This window comes from Gracilinanus agilis, chromosome 1 (assembly GCF_016433145.1).
Source record: "Gracilinanus agilis isolate LMUSP501 chromosome 1, AgileGrace, whole genome shotgun sequence".
Classification (NCBI taxonomy): Eukaryota; Metazoa; Chordata; class Mammalia; order Didelphimorphia; family Didelphidae; genus Gracilinanus; species Gracilinanus agilis.
This window is the reverse complement of record NC_058130.1, coordinates 783,376,389-783,389,301: the sequence shown is the minus strand read 5'-3', so window position 1 is coordinate 783,389,301 and position 12,913 is coordinate 783,376,389. Positions and strand designations below refer to the sequence as shown.

The 12,913-nt window shown below is 49.8% G+C and overlaps 1 protein-coding gene across 1 annotated transcript in view; it reads left to right on the top strand.

Annotated features, from left to right (window-relative positions):
* The first annotated feature begins 166 nt into the window (after window positions 1–166).
* CRKL (CRK like proto-oncogene, adaptor protein) overlaps window positions 167–12,913 on the top strand; it is a 31,408-nt gene continuing 18,661 nt past the window's right edge. Inside the window, exon 1 of the mRNA XM_044658910.1 lies at window positions 167–477. Within this exon, the coding sequence (XP_044514845.1) occupies window positions 167–477 (311 nt within the window). The remainder of the gene's footprint in view (window positions 478–12,913) is intronic.

Sequence of the window (12,913 nt, the reverse complement as noted above, 5' to 3'; positions counted from 1 at the left end):
CGGCGGCGGCGGCAGCGCGGAGAGTGGCCCCTGAGCGGAGCGGCGGCGGCCCGAGATCGCCCGCGGGCTTCCGTAGCCGGCGCGCGTGCACGCGCTCCCCTTCCCTCTCTCTCCCACTCGGCGCGCGGCTCCGGCAGCGGCTCCGGCCCCGGCAGCAGCCCCAGCCATGGCGGCAGCGCGTTTCGACTCGTCGGATCGCTCGGCCTGGTACGTGGGGCCCGTGTCGCGGCAGGAGGCGCAGAGCCGGCTGCAGGGCCAGCGGCACGGCGTGTTCCTAGTGCGGGATTCGTCCACCTGCCCCGGGGACTACGTGCTGTCTGTGTCCGAGAACTCGCGCGTGTCCCACTACATCATCAACTCGCTTCCCAGCCGGCGCTTCAAGATCGGGGACCAGGAGTTCGAGCACCTGCCGGCGCTGCTCGAGTTTTACAAGATCCACTATCTGGACACCACCACGCTGCTCGAGCCCGCTCCCAGGTGCGCCCGAGAGGCGGGAGGGGACGCGAATGGCCGGAAGGCCGCTGCCGGGGTTGGGGGCCGAGAAAAGAGGCTCAGGGCAGATCCTGGGGCCCCTGCGGCGGGATCTGGGGGGAGAACCGGAGTGCCAGAGAGGGGAAAAGGGAGAGGGCATGTGGGGGTTACTGCGGTGCTGGCAGCCGGCCTCTGGGGTCAGGGAGGACACATGGACACATAGGGGTGAGCCAAGGTCCCCGACAGAGTGCCAGCAGGGATGGGATGTGGGCACAAAGGAGCTGGATCACCCCAGTGAGACCCCGGAGACGGAGGTGGGAGCCCACAAAGGGTCTCCATTGGTGCTGGAAAACCTGAGACTGCTAGGGGAGCCAGGGGAGGGGGATTCACGAGGATCGCCGGGGCAGCCGTTGTCAGTAAAAGGACCCGTTTCAATGGTCAGCGAATCTCTGGTGGGTTTCTCCACTAAAGTTTTGGAGAGGTAAAGGTCATAGAAGAGCAGGACATTTGGGGAACCAGGCTGAACATTCCTCTGATTTTTCTCTCTTGAATGTGGGGGTAGGGGAAAGAACAGCCTTGGGAAGTAGCGGTCTTGTTCCACACCTGCCTTTTGGGTTAACAGATTTTGACTGGACTTAGTTAGCTAAGGCTAAGATTTTGACTGTACTTAGCTAAGGCTAAGATCCCATTCTGTCTTTAGTTTTCCCACCTCTGAAATGCTCTCTAGTCTCTAAATCCTGGCTCGCCTCTAGGAGTAGAGTAGAATTAATATCTCCTCCAATTGTTGCCTTCTTCCTTAGTATCAATTCTAAGACAGAAGAGCAGTAAGGGCTGGGCATTTGGGGTTAAGTGACTTGCCCAGGGTCACAACGAACCCAGGACTTCCTGATTCCAGGCTTGGCTCTCTATTGTGCTACCTAGCTGCCTGTAGCTCTTGAGAGGAAGAAGAGGGTTCCCCAAGTGTTTGCTAAGCCATTTTCTTTGGACTGGAATGGGGAATGGCAATGTCCTTCCTCAACTGAAATGGCATTCCCTGAATCCTACCATTCTGATAGGATTTTCTTTGCTGCTGTGGCTAATCCCATCAGGGTGTGAGCTTGTGGCTACTCTAATCTCTTCATTAGCTGGGTGGTTACTTGATGCTTACTCTTTGCTAGGCAGGATGAAGGCCCATAGAGGAGACCAAGGTAGGCGGGCAGGTTGGGTGGTGTGCTGAGAAGAGAGAGATCAGCCTGGAAGAAGAAAGGGAGGCTGGAACCAGGTAGTGAAGGCTTGGTCATTGGGGCTCTCCTCCATTTTCTGGGACCTGAAGAATAGTGGCATGGCCATGCCTGTGCTCAGACACCAGGGAGCCTGGGGAAACCAAGTCAGTAGACCTTTTGCCTCTTTCTCATCACCAGTAAAGAATGATGGTGTGGACTCCATGCTTTGGCACTAAATGCTCTGGTGGCTTTGAAGCTACTTAGTTAAATCAGATTCTAATTGCCTTTCATCACTTTCTCCATTTGGATCACCCACTGGGGAATTGCCAAATGAGGATAGATTTCAGTGAGCAGATACACAAATCTGGATTGTAGGTCTCTCTGCTTAAAGAATTGGATATGGACTAACCTAGGTCGCAAGATCGCCCCTTGATGGTTTTGCTATAAAAAGGGCACAGATGAAAAGCTGTAAGGATGGCCTAATTAATGCTTGTTTCAGGAAATTGGCTTTGTTGAACAGGGATCCTTTTTTGCAAGCCCAAATCATGATCAAGATAGAAACAAAGTTAATTCCCGTTTGTGTAGTGCTTGTCAGTTTTAGAAAACCTGTCTTCCTTACCAAAAGCCTTGTAATACCAAGAGTATTAATCCCAATTGTAGGGGGCAGCCAGGTGGCCCAGTGGCTAGCCAACCAAGCTTGGAAACAGGAGGTCCTGGGCTCAGTGACCCTGGGCAAGTCACTTAATCCCCACTGCCTATCCAACCCTGACTGCTCTTCTGTCTTGGAAACAATACACAATATTGATTCAAAGATGAAAGGTGAGGGGTTTAACTTTTAAAATCCCAGCATTACAGAAGGGAATGGAAGCTCAGGGACACAGTGGGCAGCATGGGTTTGTTCTGATGCAAACAGGAGACTGCCTTGCCTCACTCCCGGGTGATTAATTTATTAGTTAGAATAGCTTGCTCTCCGAATCAGTTGGGTTCTCAGAGGTGGACTTGTCCAACCAGTTCTCTCCTTAGATTCCTCCCAGCTGCCCATTTGTGGTGATGGGGAGCTCACTACCTCTGCATCTTCTAGGTCAGCCATTGCAGGCTGGCATAACTCCAGCAGGTTTGATAAGGAACCTCTTTGTTTCATGGGACCTCATTCAGTCTTCCCTGGAGTTTGTATTTCAGTTGCAGTTCAGCTCTATAAACATTTGTCTGGCACCTCCGGTGTCCAAGGAGGACCCATCGAGAATGAAGCAGGCCCTGGCCTCAGGGAGCTGCCATTCTTTGGGGCATAAACAGGTACCCAGAGAACTGAATACAAAATAGTTCAAGGAGGAGAACTTTAATCATGGAGGATCAAAGAAGACTTTAGGGAGGAAAGGAGTGGTTGGGCTTGAAAGGGAAGGGAAGATGAATATGCCTGGTTGGGAGAACAGCCAGTAAGGAGGCTGGTTTATTGTGGGGGAAGGAGGAGGAATGCACAGTTGGGTTCTGGTCTCTGTGCTTGAAAACAGTCTCACCTGGAAATCTTCTGGAGACTAAAACAGCCCTAGAACCTAGACTCCCAAGGGGGAATGGCAGCCTCTCCCTTTGGATTCAGGTGTTTGCCTGCTGCTGAGAATTCAGCATCTGCCAAAGCAGAAAGAAAGCCTTGCATGTAGAAAGGTTGCTGCCTGATGCAGGTGAGGTGCTTTTTGTTCTGTTGATGTTGGAGGGCTGAGCAGAGCCCCAGCATTGCCACCTTTCTATTTAAAGGCTGATGGCAGACCTCATTAGTGCTCTGTGCCTGTTTCCTGAAGGCGACCTAAGTTAAGAAGCTAGATTTGGGTGCGAAGGTGTGAAGGGCCTCTGGCTTCCCCCCACACCCCTTTGCTCTCACAAAGTAACTTCCCATTTGAGTTTTTTAAAGGGTGCCTCAACCAGGCAACAAGCTTTTATGCTGGGGGAATGGGTCAATGGCCCCACCCCTTGGGAGTTCTACACTGTCCTTGAGTGGGAGAGGAGGCTGGCAATTTAGGGTGTGAACTTTTGCCTTTCCAGTGTGCCTTGTAAGGGTAGACAACATAAACACAATCAGGGGGGTCAGGAAAGTCTTTCTTTCCTTAAATCCTTACCTTCTGTTTTGGAATCATAACAGTTCCAAGGCAGAAGAGCTAAGCAACAGGGGTTTGCCCAGGGTTATACAGGTAGGAAATAAAGTGTCTGCCTAGATTTGAACCCAGGGAATCCTGAAGAGTGGAGCTTCTTAAGAGTTCCCCCAGGGCAGTTGGGTGGCTCAGTGGATTGAGAGTCAGAGGAAGACACAAGAGGTCCTGGGTTCAAACCTGGCCTTGGACACTTCCTAGCCCTGTGACCCTGGACAAGTCACTTAACCTTCCTCATTGCCTAGCCCATACCACTCTTCTGCCTTGGAGACAATACACAGTATTGATCCTAAGATGGAATCATCTTAGATGAGGGTTTTTAAAAAAAAAGTTTCCTCAAGGAGAATAGGGCCTGCATTTCAGGGAGGACAAAGGCTAGGTGATTGGAAAAGCAGCCAGAAGGCCAGTCTGCTTAGAAAGCGTGGGGATGAAGTAAAACAAAGTTGAAAAGGTAGTGTTGAACTTTATTTTGGAAGATTTTACAGAGCAAACCAGAGTTTTTATTCTATCCTAAAGGCAGTAGGGAGCCATTGGGAGTGAAATGGTCAAACCCATCAGTGTTTAGGAAAATCACTTTAGCAGCTGTGGGGAGAGAGACAGGTAGATGAATGAGTTGACACCAGCTACACAAATAGGACCTTTAAGAGGAGGAAGTTGAGAGCGTCCAGCATCGACTAGTACCTACCTAGTGGACAGTTTTGTTGCTCTAAGCCCCACGTTGAACCTCTGCCAAAAGTCCAAGTCCGGTGCTTCCGGGCTCATTACTAACATGAGGAGAAAGGATTACCATGAAGACGAATAGAGCACAAATGTCTGAGGAGCAGTCATTTCTAAGCAACGGCAGATGGTGTTTACTTCAGGCACGGCTGGGTTTGGTGTAATTCTAGAATCCTCTTAACAAAGGAGTTTGGAGCTGGCTCCGAATTCATCATAATGAGAGAATTTATCATAATGAGATTTAAGCTGTATCAGTGACTCAGGAGATCAGTTCCCCCATAAGTGAAGGTATGTATGTTTTTATGATTGAGGGGAAACCTAGGAAACCCAAGTGCCAGGATCTTGCTCCATCAAATGGACCCAGCTTACTATTTCGAAAGCTGGTGTGGACTATGGTAAAAAATGGCTTGATCATTTGGAGGCCTGTCGTGGGGGCCATGCTTTTAAAATTCAGGCCCTCCCTACTGTGTCACGTTGGGCCCTGGCTGGCGAATGGCCCCGTCTTGTTGGGTATTAACAACAATTTGGGCAGAGAGAGAAGGCATCTTTTCGTGGGGAGACCAATCAAAATGGTCCTCATAGGCTGGGTAGCTGGATCTAATAAGAGGGCAGAATGTAATAATCTTCTGCACTGTATAGAGCAGTGATTCCCAAAGTGGGCACCACCGCCCCCTGGTGGGTGCTGCAGCGATCCAGGAGGGCAGTGATGGCACAGGTGCATTTATCTCTCCTATTAATTGCTATTAAAATTAAAAAAAATTAATTTCCAGGGGGCTGAGGAATATTTTTTTCTGGAAAGGGGGCGGGAGGCCAAAAAAGCTTGGGAACCTCTGGGCTAGAGGAGGATGGGCCTCACTTGATAATCATTCTGATAAGAATCAAGGGCTTTTGAGATGAATATTCTCCAATTACATAGCGAGTAAGGAGCCCGAGCCACTGTTGGCTTTGGTAGGTCTCATTCCAGGGTGGGAGATCAAAGCATGTTGCTCTTCTTGGGTCCCTTTGGAGTCTTCCGTTCTGAGAAGTACCAGTAGGCTGCAAAGGCTCTTGGAGTAAGAACCTAGTGACATCTCTGGGGAACAGTCCAGTATTGACAGGAGTCACCTGGACACCCCCTTCCGCCAGTGCCAAGGCCTCTATTTCACCTTTGTAATGCCTCCCTAATAGCCTCCCTTCTCTCCTGACACAAGCCTCCGACCCTGGTGCAACCCGCATTCCCTCACACTTGGACTGTGGCAGTAGTGGCTAGAGCAGGGGTTCCCAGGCTTTTTTGGCCTGCCGCCCCCTTTCCAGAAAAAATATCCCTTAGCGCCCTGGAAATTAATTTTTAAAAAATTTTAATAGCAATTAATAGGAAAGATAAATGCCCCTGTGGCCATCACCACTTCCTGGATCGCTGCAGCACCCACCAGGAGGCAGTAGTGCCCACTTTGGGAATCACTGGGCTAGAGGTTCAACCTGTGTGTATTGGCTCCTAGGTGGAAGAGTGGTAAGGGTAGGCAATGGGGGTCAAGTGACTTGCCCAGGGTCACACAGCTGGGAAGTGTCTGGGGCCGGATTTGAACCCAGGACCTCCCTTCTCTAGGCCTGACTCTCAATCCACTGAGCTACCCAGCTGCCCCTTTCAGTCTGTCTTTCATTCAGCCACCAAAAGGATTTTCCTGTAGCACAGTCTGATCATGTCATCCCCCCTAATAACTCCAATGGCTCCCTATTGCCTCCAGGAGCAAATACAGAATGCTGTGTTTGGCATTCCAAGCCTTTTGTAACCTTGTTCCCTCCCACCTTCCCAGTCTCCTTACAGTTTATTCCTTGACACAAAGCATCCAGTGACCCTGGCCTCTGGACTGTTCTGTGAACAAGATCTTCAGTGTCACCTTGGCTCTAGGCATTCTCTCTGGTTACCTGAACCACTCACTTCTCTGCTCTACCCACTGACCTCCCCAGCTTCCTTTTAAGGCCCAGCTGAAATCCCATCTCTACAGGAAGCCTTCCCCGGCCCCCTCCCAATTTCAGTGCCTTCTCTCTTAATTGTTTCCTGCTTATCTTGTCTGTGCTGTTGTCCTGACTCTTGGGTGATCTCCTTTGGAGTTTTCTTAGCAGAGATATTGGAGTGGTTTGCCATTTCCTTCTCTGGCTCCTTTGACAAGCCGGCTTTAGGTGAGTCTGTCTGTATCCTGTCTGTGTCTTGTTTGTGTTTGTTTGCTTGTTGCCATCTCCTCGAGGGCAGGCGCTATCCTTTGCCTCCTTTCATATCCTCATGCTCTTGTACGCTGCCTTGGCATATATTAGGCACTTAATAAATGGTTTTTAACTGTTAAGTATTTGGGTGGAGGAAGCTGTCTATCCCAGCCAAGCCAGCCACTTGCCAAGCCTTAGGGGGGACAGTGTGGAAGGAAGCGTGACAGTAGTCAGTCCTGTGTGCTGGAGGTGCATGGGGTATGCTGGGAGGACCAGCCCCTCTGGGGGAGGTCTGCTAAGCCCTTCTCAGGGCTGCTCATCCATCTTTGGTGCCCGGCTCTCGCCCAGTGGCTCCAAGCAGTGGCCACGCCAAGGTAGGCTGTCTGGGCAGATGGGCTAACCCAGGTTGAGGGGAACAGTTGGGCCACAAACCCATGGGTGATATCAGTCATCCTGACTTGGAGGACTCTCCTTGGGCAGCATTAGATGGGGATGCAGTGTTGTGTCAGGAGCCTGTAGCAGTGGGGCAGGTGAGAGGGAGGTGCAGAGGGCCCGGCCCGAAGCTTTGAAGATGGATCTGACAACACTTGTGGGTGGGTGTCTCAGTGGTTAGAGTGCTGGAGTCAGAAAGACTTCCTGGGGTCAAATCTGGCCTCAGACCTTTACTAGCTGTGCGCCCCTGGGCGAGCCATTTAACCTTGTTTGCCTCGGTTTTCTCATCTGTAAAATGAGTACTAGTCCAGGACCTTGGCCAGGTAACCCCAAATGGGGTCACAGTAAGTCAGACAGGACCAAACAAAAGCAAACATAAACAAGTAAACAGATTGGTGGGGTGGGGCTCAGGCTTTGACCTGAGTGCCTTTAGGCCTCCTGCCCTGTGAGGAGACTAGTAGGGCAGGGGGATAGCAAGGCTCAGACATTGTGCCTCCCCTTGGGCTCCAAGTTCTACTCGGTATATCCAGGGGTCTTCCCGTAGCACACCCAAACACTGGGAGCCGCCACCCTACCAAGAGGACAGCTTTTGGAAACTGCTGGAAGGAAAGGTGTTCTCAGCTTAGAAGACCAGGCAGAGAATTCCACATTGGTGGAATCTGGCCCTCTGATCAGGCTTGAGGGACCTGCCAGAGATGGGGGCTCTTGGTGAATAGTAAACGATGCTTGGAGGTAGTGGGGAAGTGATTGGATTTCTCTGACTGTAGACACAGTAAGTGTACGGGCTGAAATCCTTACCTTCTGAGGCAGAAGAGAGGTGGTACAGGACTAGGCACCAGGCTCACACAGCTGGGCTGGGACTGAGAGCAGATTTGAACCCAGGTCCTCTGGACTCTAGGCCTAGTGCTCTATCTTCTTGCTACCTAGCTGCCCCCTCTGCTTCTGTGTGGATTACCTTTTCTGGCCATCTCTCTCTTTCCAGCTAGCTGTGATGATCCCCAGGCATATGCAGGTTAAGAGGGACACCCTAAGGCTTGCTACTAATAATTTCTTCCCCTATTTCAAAGGCCTCCAATGCCCTGAAGAGACAAAGGTAGAACCCAAACCCAGCATGCCTGTGAAGCTTCCTGCTTCCTAAAAAAGGAAGAGGTGGGGAGGGGGAAGGCACTTTGAGAGAGAATTCTGGCCAGCCTGCCAAGAGGGAGGGAAAGAGAACCTTCCCCACGGACTGTGGATTGATAGCCTGCACTAGGCCTTAGAGGCTGAAGATGGAATCTTCAAGGAATCTCAAGGAAAGGGCAGGTGCCCCCTTTGGGTTGGGTTTTATAACATTGGACACTTGTGTGGTAGATATGAGAGCAGGATTGTAAAAGGTTCTGAATGTTCAGCCAGGGAGTTGTATAGTCATGGAAACTGAGGCACAGGCAGGTGAAGAATCTTGGAAAATGGTAGGGCGGTGACTACCCCAAGATTTTTAGTCCAGTATCCTTTCCACCAGACAGCCCTGCCCAAAGTCTGAGGATTCTTTTAGAGACCTTTGACATGAAGTGCCTTCTCCTGCTCTGTTAGGAAGAGATCCAGCTGCTTCTCTTCATGTCTTTAAAACTGGGGATGGCAGCCGACTGCCCACAAGTGAAGGATGGTTTTGAGCGTTTTAAATACAAGAACGTTTTATTTACAAATGCTCTTTGCTGTCCCCTGTTTTAAAGTTCATGCTCTCCTCAGCCTGGGCGGTCTCTCCTTCAGGATCCTCCTGTCCACTTCTCCCATAAGGCAGCTGCACAAGGCCTCCCTTTTGATGAAGGGGAGGCTTTCCTCGCCTGGGTGCTGGTGGAGCACACAGACTCTCTGTCCATCAGGAGCACGATGATCCCTCCTTGTCATCATGTGTGGCCCACCTTCCAGGGCCTGCTGGCTAGGCTGGTCATTCTCACATCTTTGAAGACTGGCAACATTCCGTGCAGCCGTACAGAAAGGACATTGCAACAAAGACATTCCTTCTTCCCAGGGAAAATTTGGGGCCCTTAAAAGAAAAACCATTTTCCTGGCCATTGTTGGATTTCAGATCTTTGAATTTCTGGAGTGCTTACTCTGGGCCTGCCCCTGAGCTGAGCCTGGGGCCACGGGGGAGGGCAGAGACCGTCCCTGCCCTCAAGCAGCATCCTGTTTCAGGGGGTGCTGGACTTGGATGGCCTGTAGGGTCTCTTGTAGTCTTGGGATTTGGAGTAGTTTGAAGATCTGTGCCATTATTACATCTAATTTTTTTGCAAAGTTTAATGCCTACCTTTGGCCTTCGTCTAGTTGCCTGACCAGCCTCAGAGCCTGGTTAGAATCAAATTTCTGTTGATTTGGGCTTGACTTACACTTGGCAAGCTTGCCCAGAGGGTTGGAGACCCTGCATTGCCCTTCTTGGCCTGGCATTTGAATGAAGCCTCCAACCCTGGTTTTCTCTTGCCTTCAAGTCTGCCCCTTTGAGGTCTGCACTTGGATCAGGGACTGTTTAGGTCTCTGGGAAACTTAGCTCCAGCCTGTGGGCTATTTGTTTTCTGGGAGAAAAGGCAACATTGAGAGACTCCAGGGCAGGGGTCGGCAAGGTATGGCTCTCGAGCCATATCTGGCTCTTTTGAGGTCCAGATGTGGCTCTTTCTGCAGGAGCCATAAAGTCCTTTTTTTTTTCAGGCACTGTTACAGGAGCCGCACTGGGAGCACTGGACGGCTCTCACGAAATGACATTTTAAAAAAATGTGGTGTTTATGGCTCTCACAGCCAAAAAGGTTGCCGACCCCTGATCTAGGGTCTTCCTTAGGTGGAGATGGAGACATCCAGGACTCCAAATCTCCTTTTCCTGCTCCCAGAGGGCAGGCAGCCTTTGCCCTGAGCTAGATGGAAGCCTCCAGGGATCGCCTGTGTTGGGAGGTTTCTTTTGGCCTCAGGCTTCCCTTGGTCACTCTGGAGCTTCTGTCCCTGGAACCTAGCAGAGCTAGTCTGAGCCCCTCTTCTTAGGGACAGCTTCTCTTTGTCTCTCCTCCAGGCCACACAGGCCCAATTCCTCCATCCCGTCCCCATGTGGCTTTATTTTTCTTTAACAGGAATAGTGAAAGCCCCTGCTGCTTGCTAAGTAAAGGCAAGACCGGACCCAGGCCATTCCAGGGAAATAAACAAAGAGCAATCAACTGGCATTTGGGGGGAATTCTAGTTTTTTAAAATTACCAGGCATTGATTTTCTCTTCCTTCTGTCTCTCCCCTTCCCAGAACCAGGAGACCCTTGGAACCACTGTGGGAATAGTCCAGCAATCAGATATCCAGATTGGCCCTGTCCAGGGATTTTATAACCTGTCAGGACGTGAATAGCAGACCTGTCGTTGTTCCCCTGTGTGGTCACTCAGCAGCATAGTAGAGAGTTCTGGAGCTGGAGTCAGGAAGACCTGAGTTTAGATCCAGCCTCAAACACTTCCTGGCTGTGTGACTCCAGACAAGTCATTTAACCATGGTCTGCCTCAGTTTTATCATCTTTAAGATGGGGATAATAACACCACCCACCTCACAGAGCTGTTGTGAGGCTAAGAAGTTAATATTTGCCAAATGTTTTGCTCTGGCTATTGCAATTATTCTTAGATGACACATTTTATAAGGGGGGGGCAGGGTCAAAGAGAGATGCGAAGATGAATTTGTGGAGTTTGATTCAAAGGGGTTTGGGGAGAGGTGAGGAGGAGGAGGAACTGCTGGGGGAGGTGAAGGCCTTTTTTCTTTTATTTTGCTCTTTGTCAGTATTTTATATGTTGGTTTCTATTTAGTTTATTCCCAAGGGGAACACATTTTAAAACTTTAATAGATTGTTTTTCAAGTTCAAGATTAATGGCTTCTTTAACTTTTTGGAGCAGACCAAACAGCCCTGAGAAGGGGGTTGTGACTTGTTCACCGTCATGCTGAGTCCAAAGTGGCACTGGGGGCCTTTGGCTCATGTCATGGAGCTCTGAATTTGTGGACTCTTCTCTCTGTTGCTAGCTCCCCCTGGGCCTCCCCATTGTGCCTTGATTCCATCTTGCTTCTTCTTTTCTTTTCTTTTCTTTTTTTTTTTTTTTAGCCCTTACCTTCCATCTTAAAATCAATACTATGTATTGGTTCCAAGGCAGAAGAGTATTAGGGATAGGCAATAGGGGTCAAGTGACTTGCCCAGGGTCACACAGCTGGGAAGTGTCTGAGGCCAGATTTGAACCTAGGACCTCCCGTCTCCAGGCCTGGCTCTCAATTCAGTGAGCCACCAAGCTGCCTTCTCCATCTTGATTGCTTATGCCATGGTATTAGGACTTCCTTCTGAGGTTATTTGGCATCTACCTGTCCATTCCCTTTCTCTGGTCTCCGCCCATTGTGGAGCTACTTGTGTAAGTGATTTTCCTCGGCTCCTACTATGTTTCAGCTTGTTGGATACAGCCTGTCTTGGCCTGTCAAGGAATGTAGTCTGGAATGTGTTGACCTGGAGATGACAGTTTCCTGGATATTTAACCTTCTATATACTTGCATTGTTTTGTCTTTTTAGAAAAATTTTTTTTTTTTTACTTTTTAACCCCATACCTTCTGTCTTAGAATGGATTCAAGTATCGGTTCCAAGGTAGAAGATGGTAAAGTCTAGGCAGAGGGGGTTAAGTGACTTACCCAAGGTCATTATAGCCGGTGATAGGTCTGATTTGAACCTAGGTCCTTTAGAGTCTAGGCCTGGCACACTTCCACTGAGCCACCCAGCTGCCTCATTTATTTTTATGTCACCTTCATTTTCATTTCTGGGTTCCTTCTTAGTGGCTCAGTGCCATTGGCTCAGATCCTCATGGCCTTGCCCTGAGGTGGGTAGATATTCACCCTCTCCCAGGATCCTTCGCAGCTCTTTGGTGGAAGCAGTGCTAGGACCTCATCCCCTTCTCTTCTCACCCACGGGTTGTCTCAAGGACCCAGTAGGCTACATGACTGGTGGAGCTTCAAGGCCTCATCATTTCTAATCCCTTTTGCTCACATTAGCCTTGTGAGATGGGAAGTACAGAGATTACATTCCTTTTTCATAGAGGCCACTGAGGATCAGTAAGTTCAAGCTCAAACTCACCCTTTGGGCAGATGAGAGCTATGATTTGAACCCAGGTCATCTAACCTTGAATTCAGGACCCTTGCCTCTTGGCCTCTGCTAGGGATGGTATAGTTTGTGGCCTAGGATGATCCCCAAAATGAGAGAGATGAGTGCTTGAAGATGGGACCGGGAAAGCAGAGAGAGAGAGAGAGAGAGAGAGAGAGAGAGGGAGGAGAAGGAGGAGAAGGAGGAGGAACAGGCTGAGTGCCAGGCAGCCGAAAGGCAGGCATAGACACGCTGGCACTGAATTCTTCAAAGTAGCCTCAATTACGAGTAAAAATTTGCTTTTTGAGAGGATGTTTCTTTTAACACTTTATTTACTTTTACTGTCAACCTCAGGAGACCTGAGTTTCCTGGGCAAGTCACCAAACTGCTATTTTCTTCAGTTTCCTCATCTGTAAAATAGGGGTAGTCCTGACATCTACTTGAGGGTTGTCGTGAGGATCAAAGGAGATGTGCACTTAGCACAATGCCCAGCACATAGTAGGTACTATAGAAATGTTATGATTGACACAGAACTGAGCCATAGGATTGGGTGTGACTGAAGGTCTCTTCTTTACCACTTGGTTTTCTTTTAAGTATGGAACAACTTCAGCCTGTGGTTTTCAAAGCCATCAGCCAATTCTTTCTCTTCCTTCTCTCTTCCCCCCCCCCCCCCC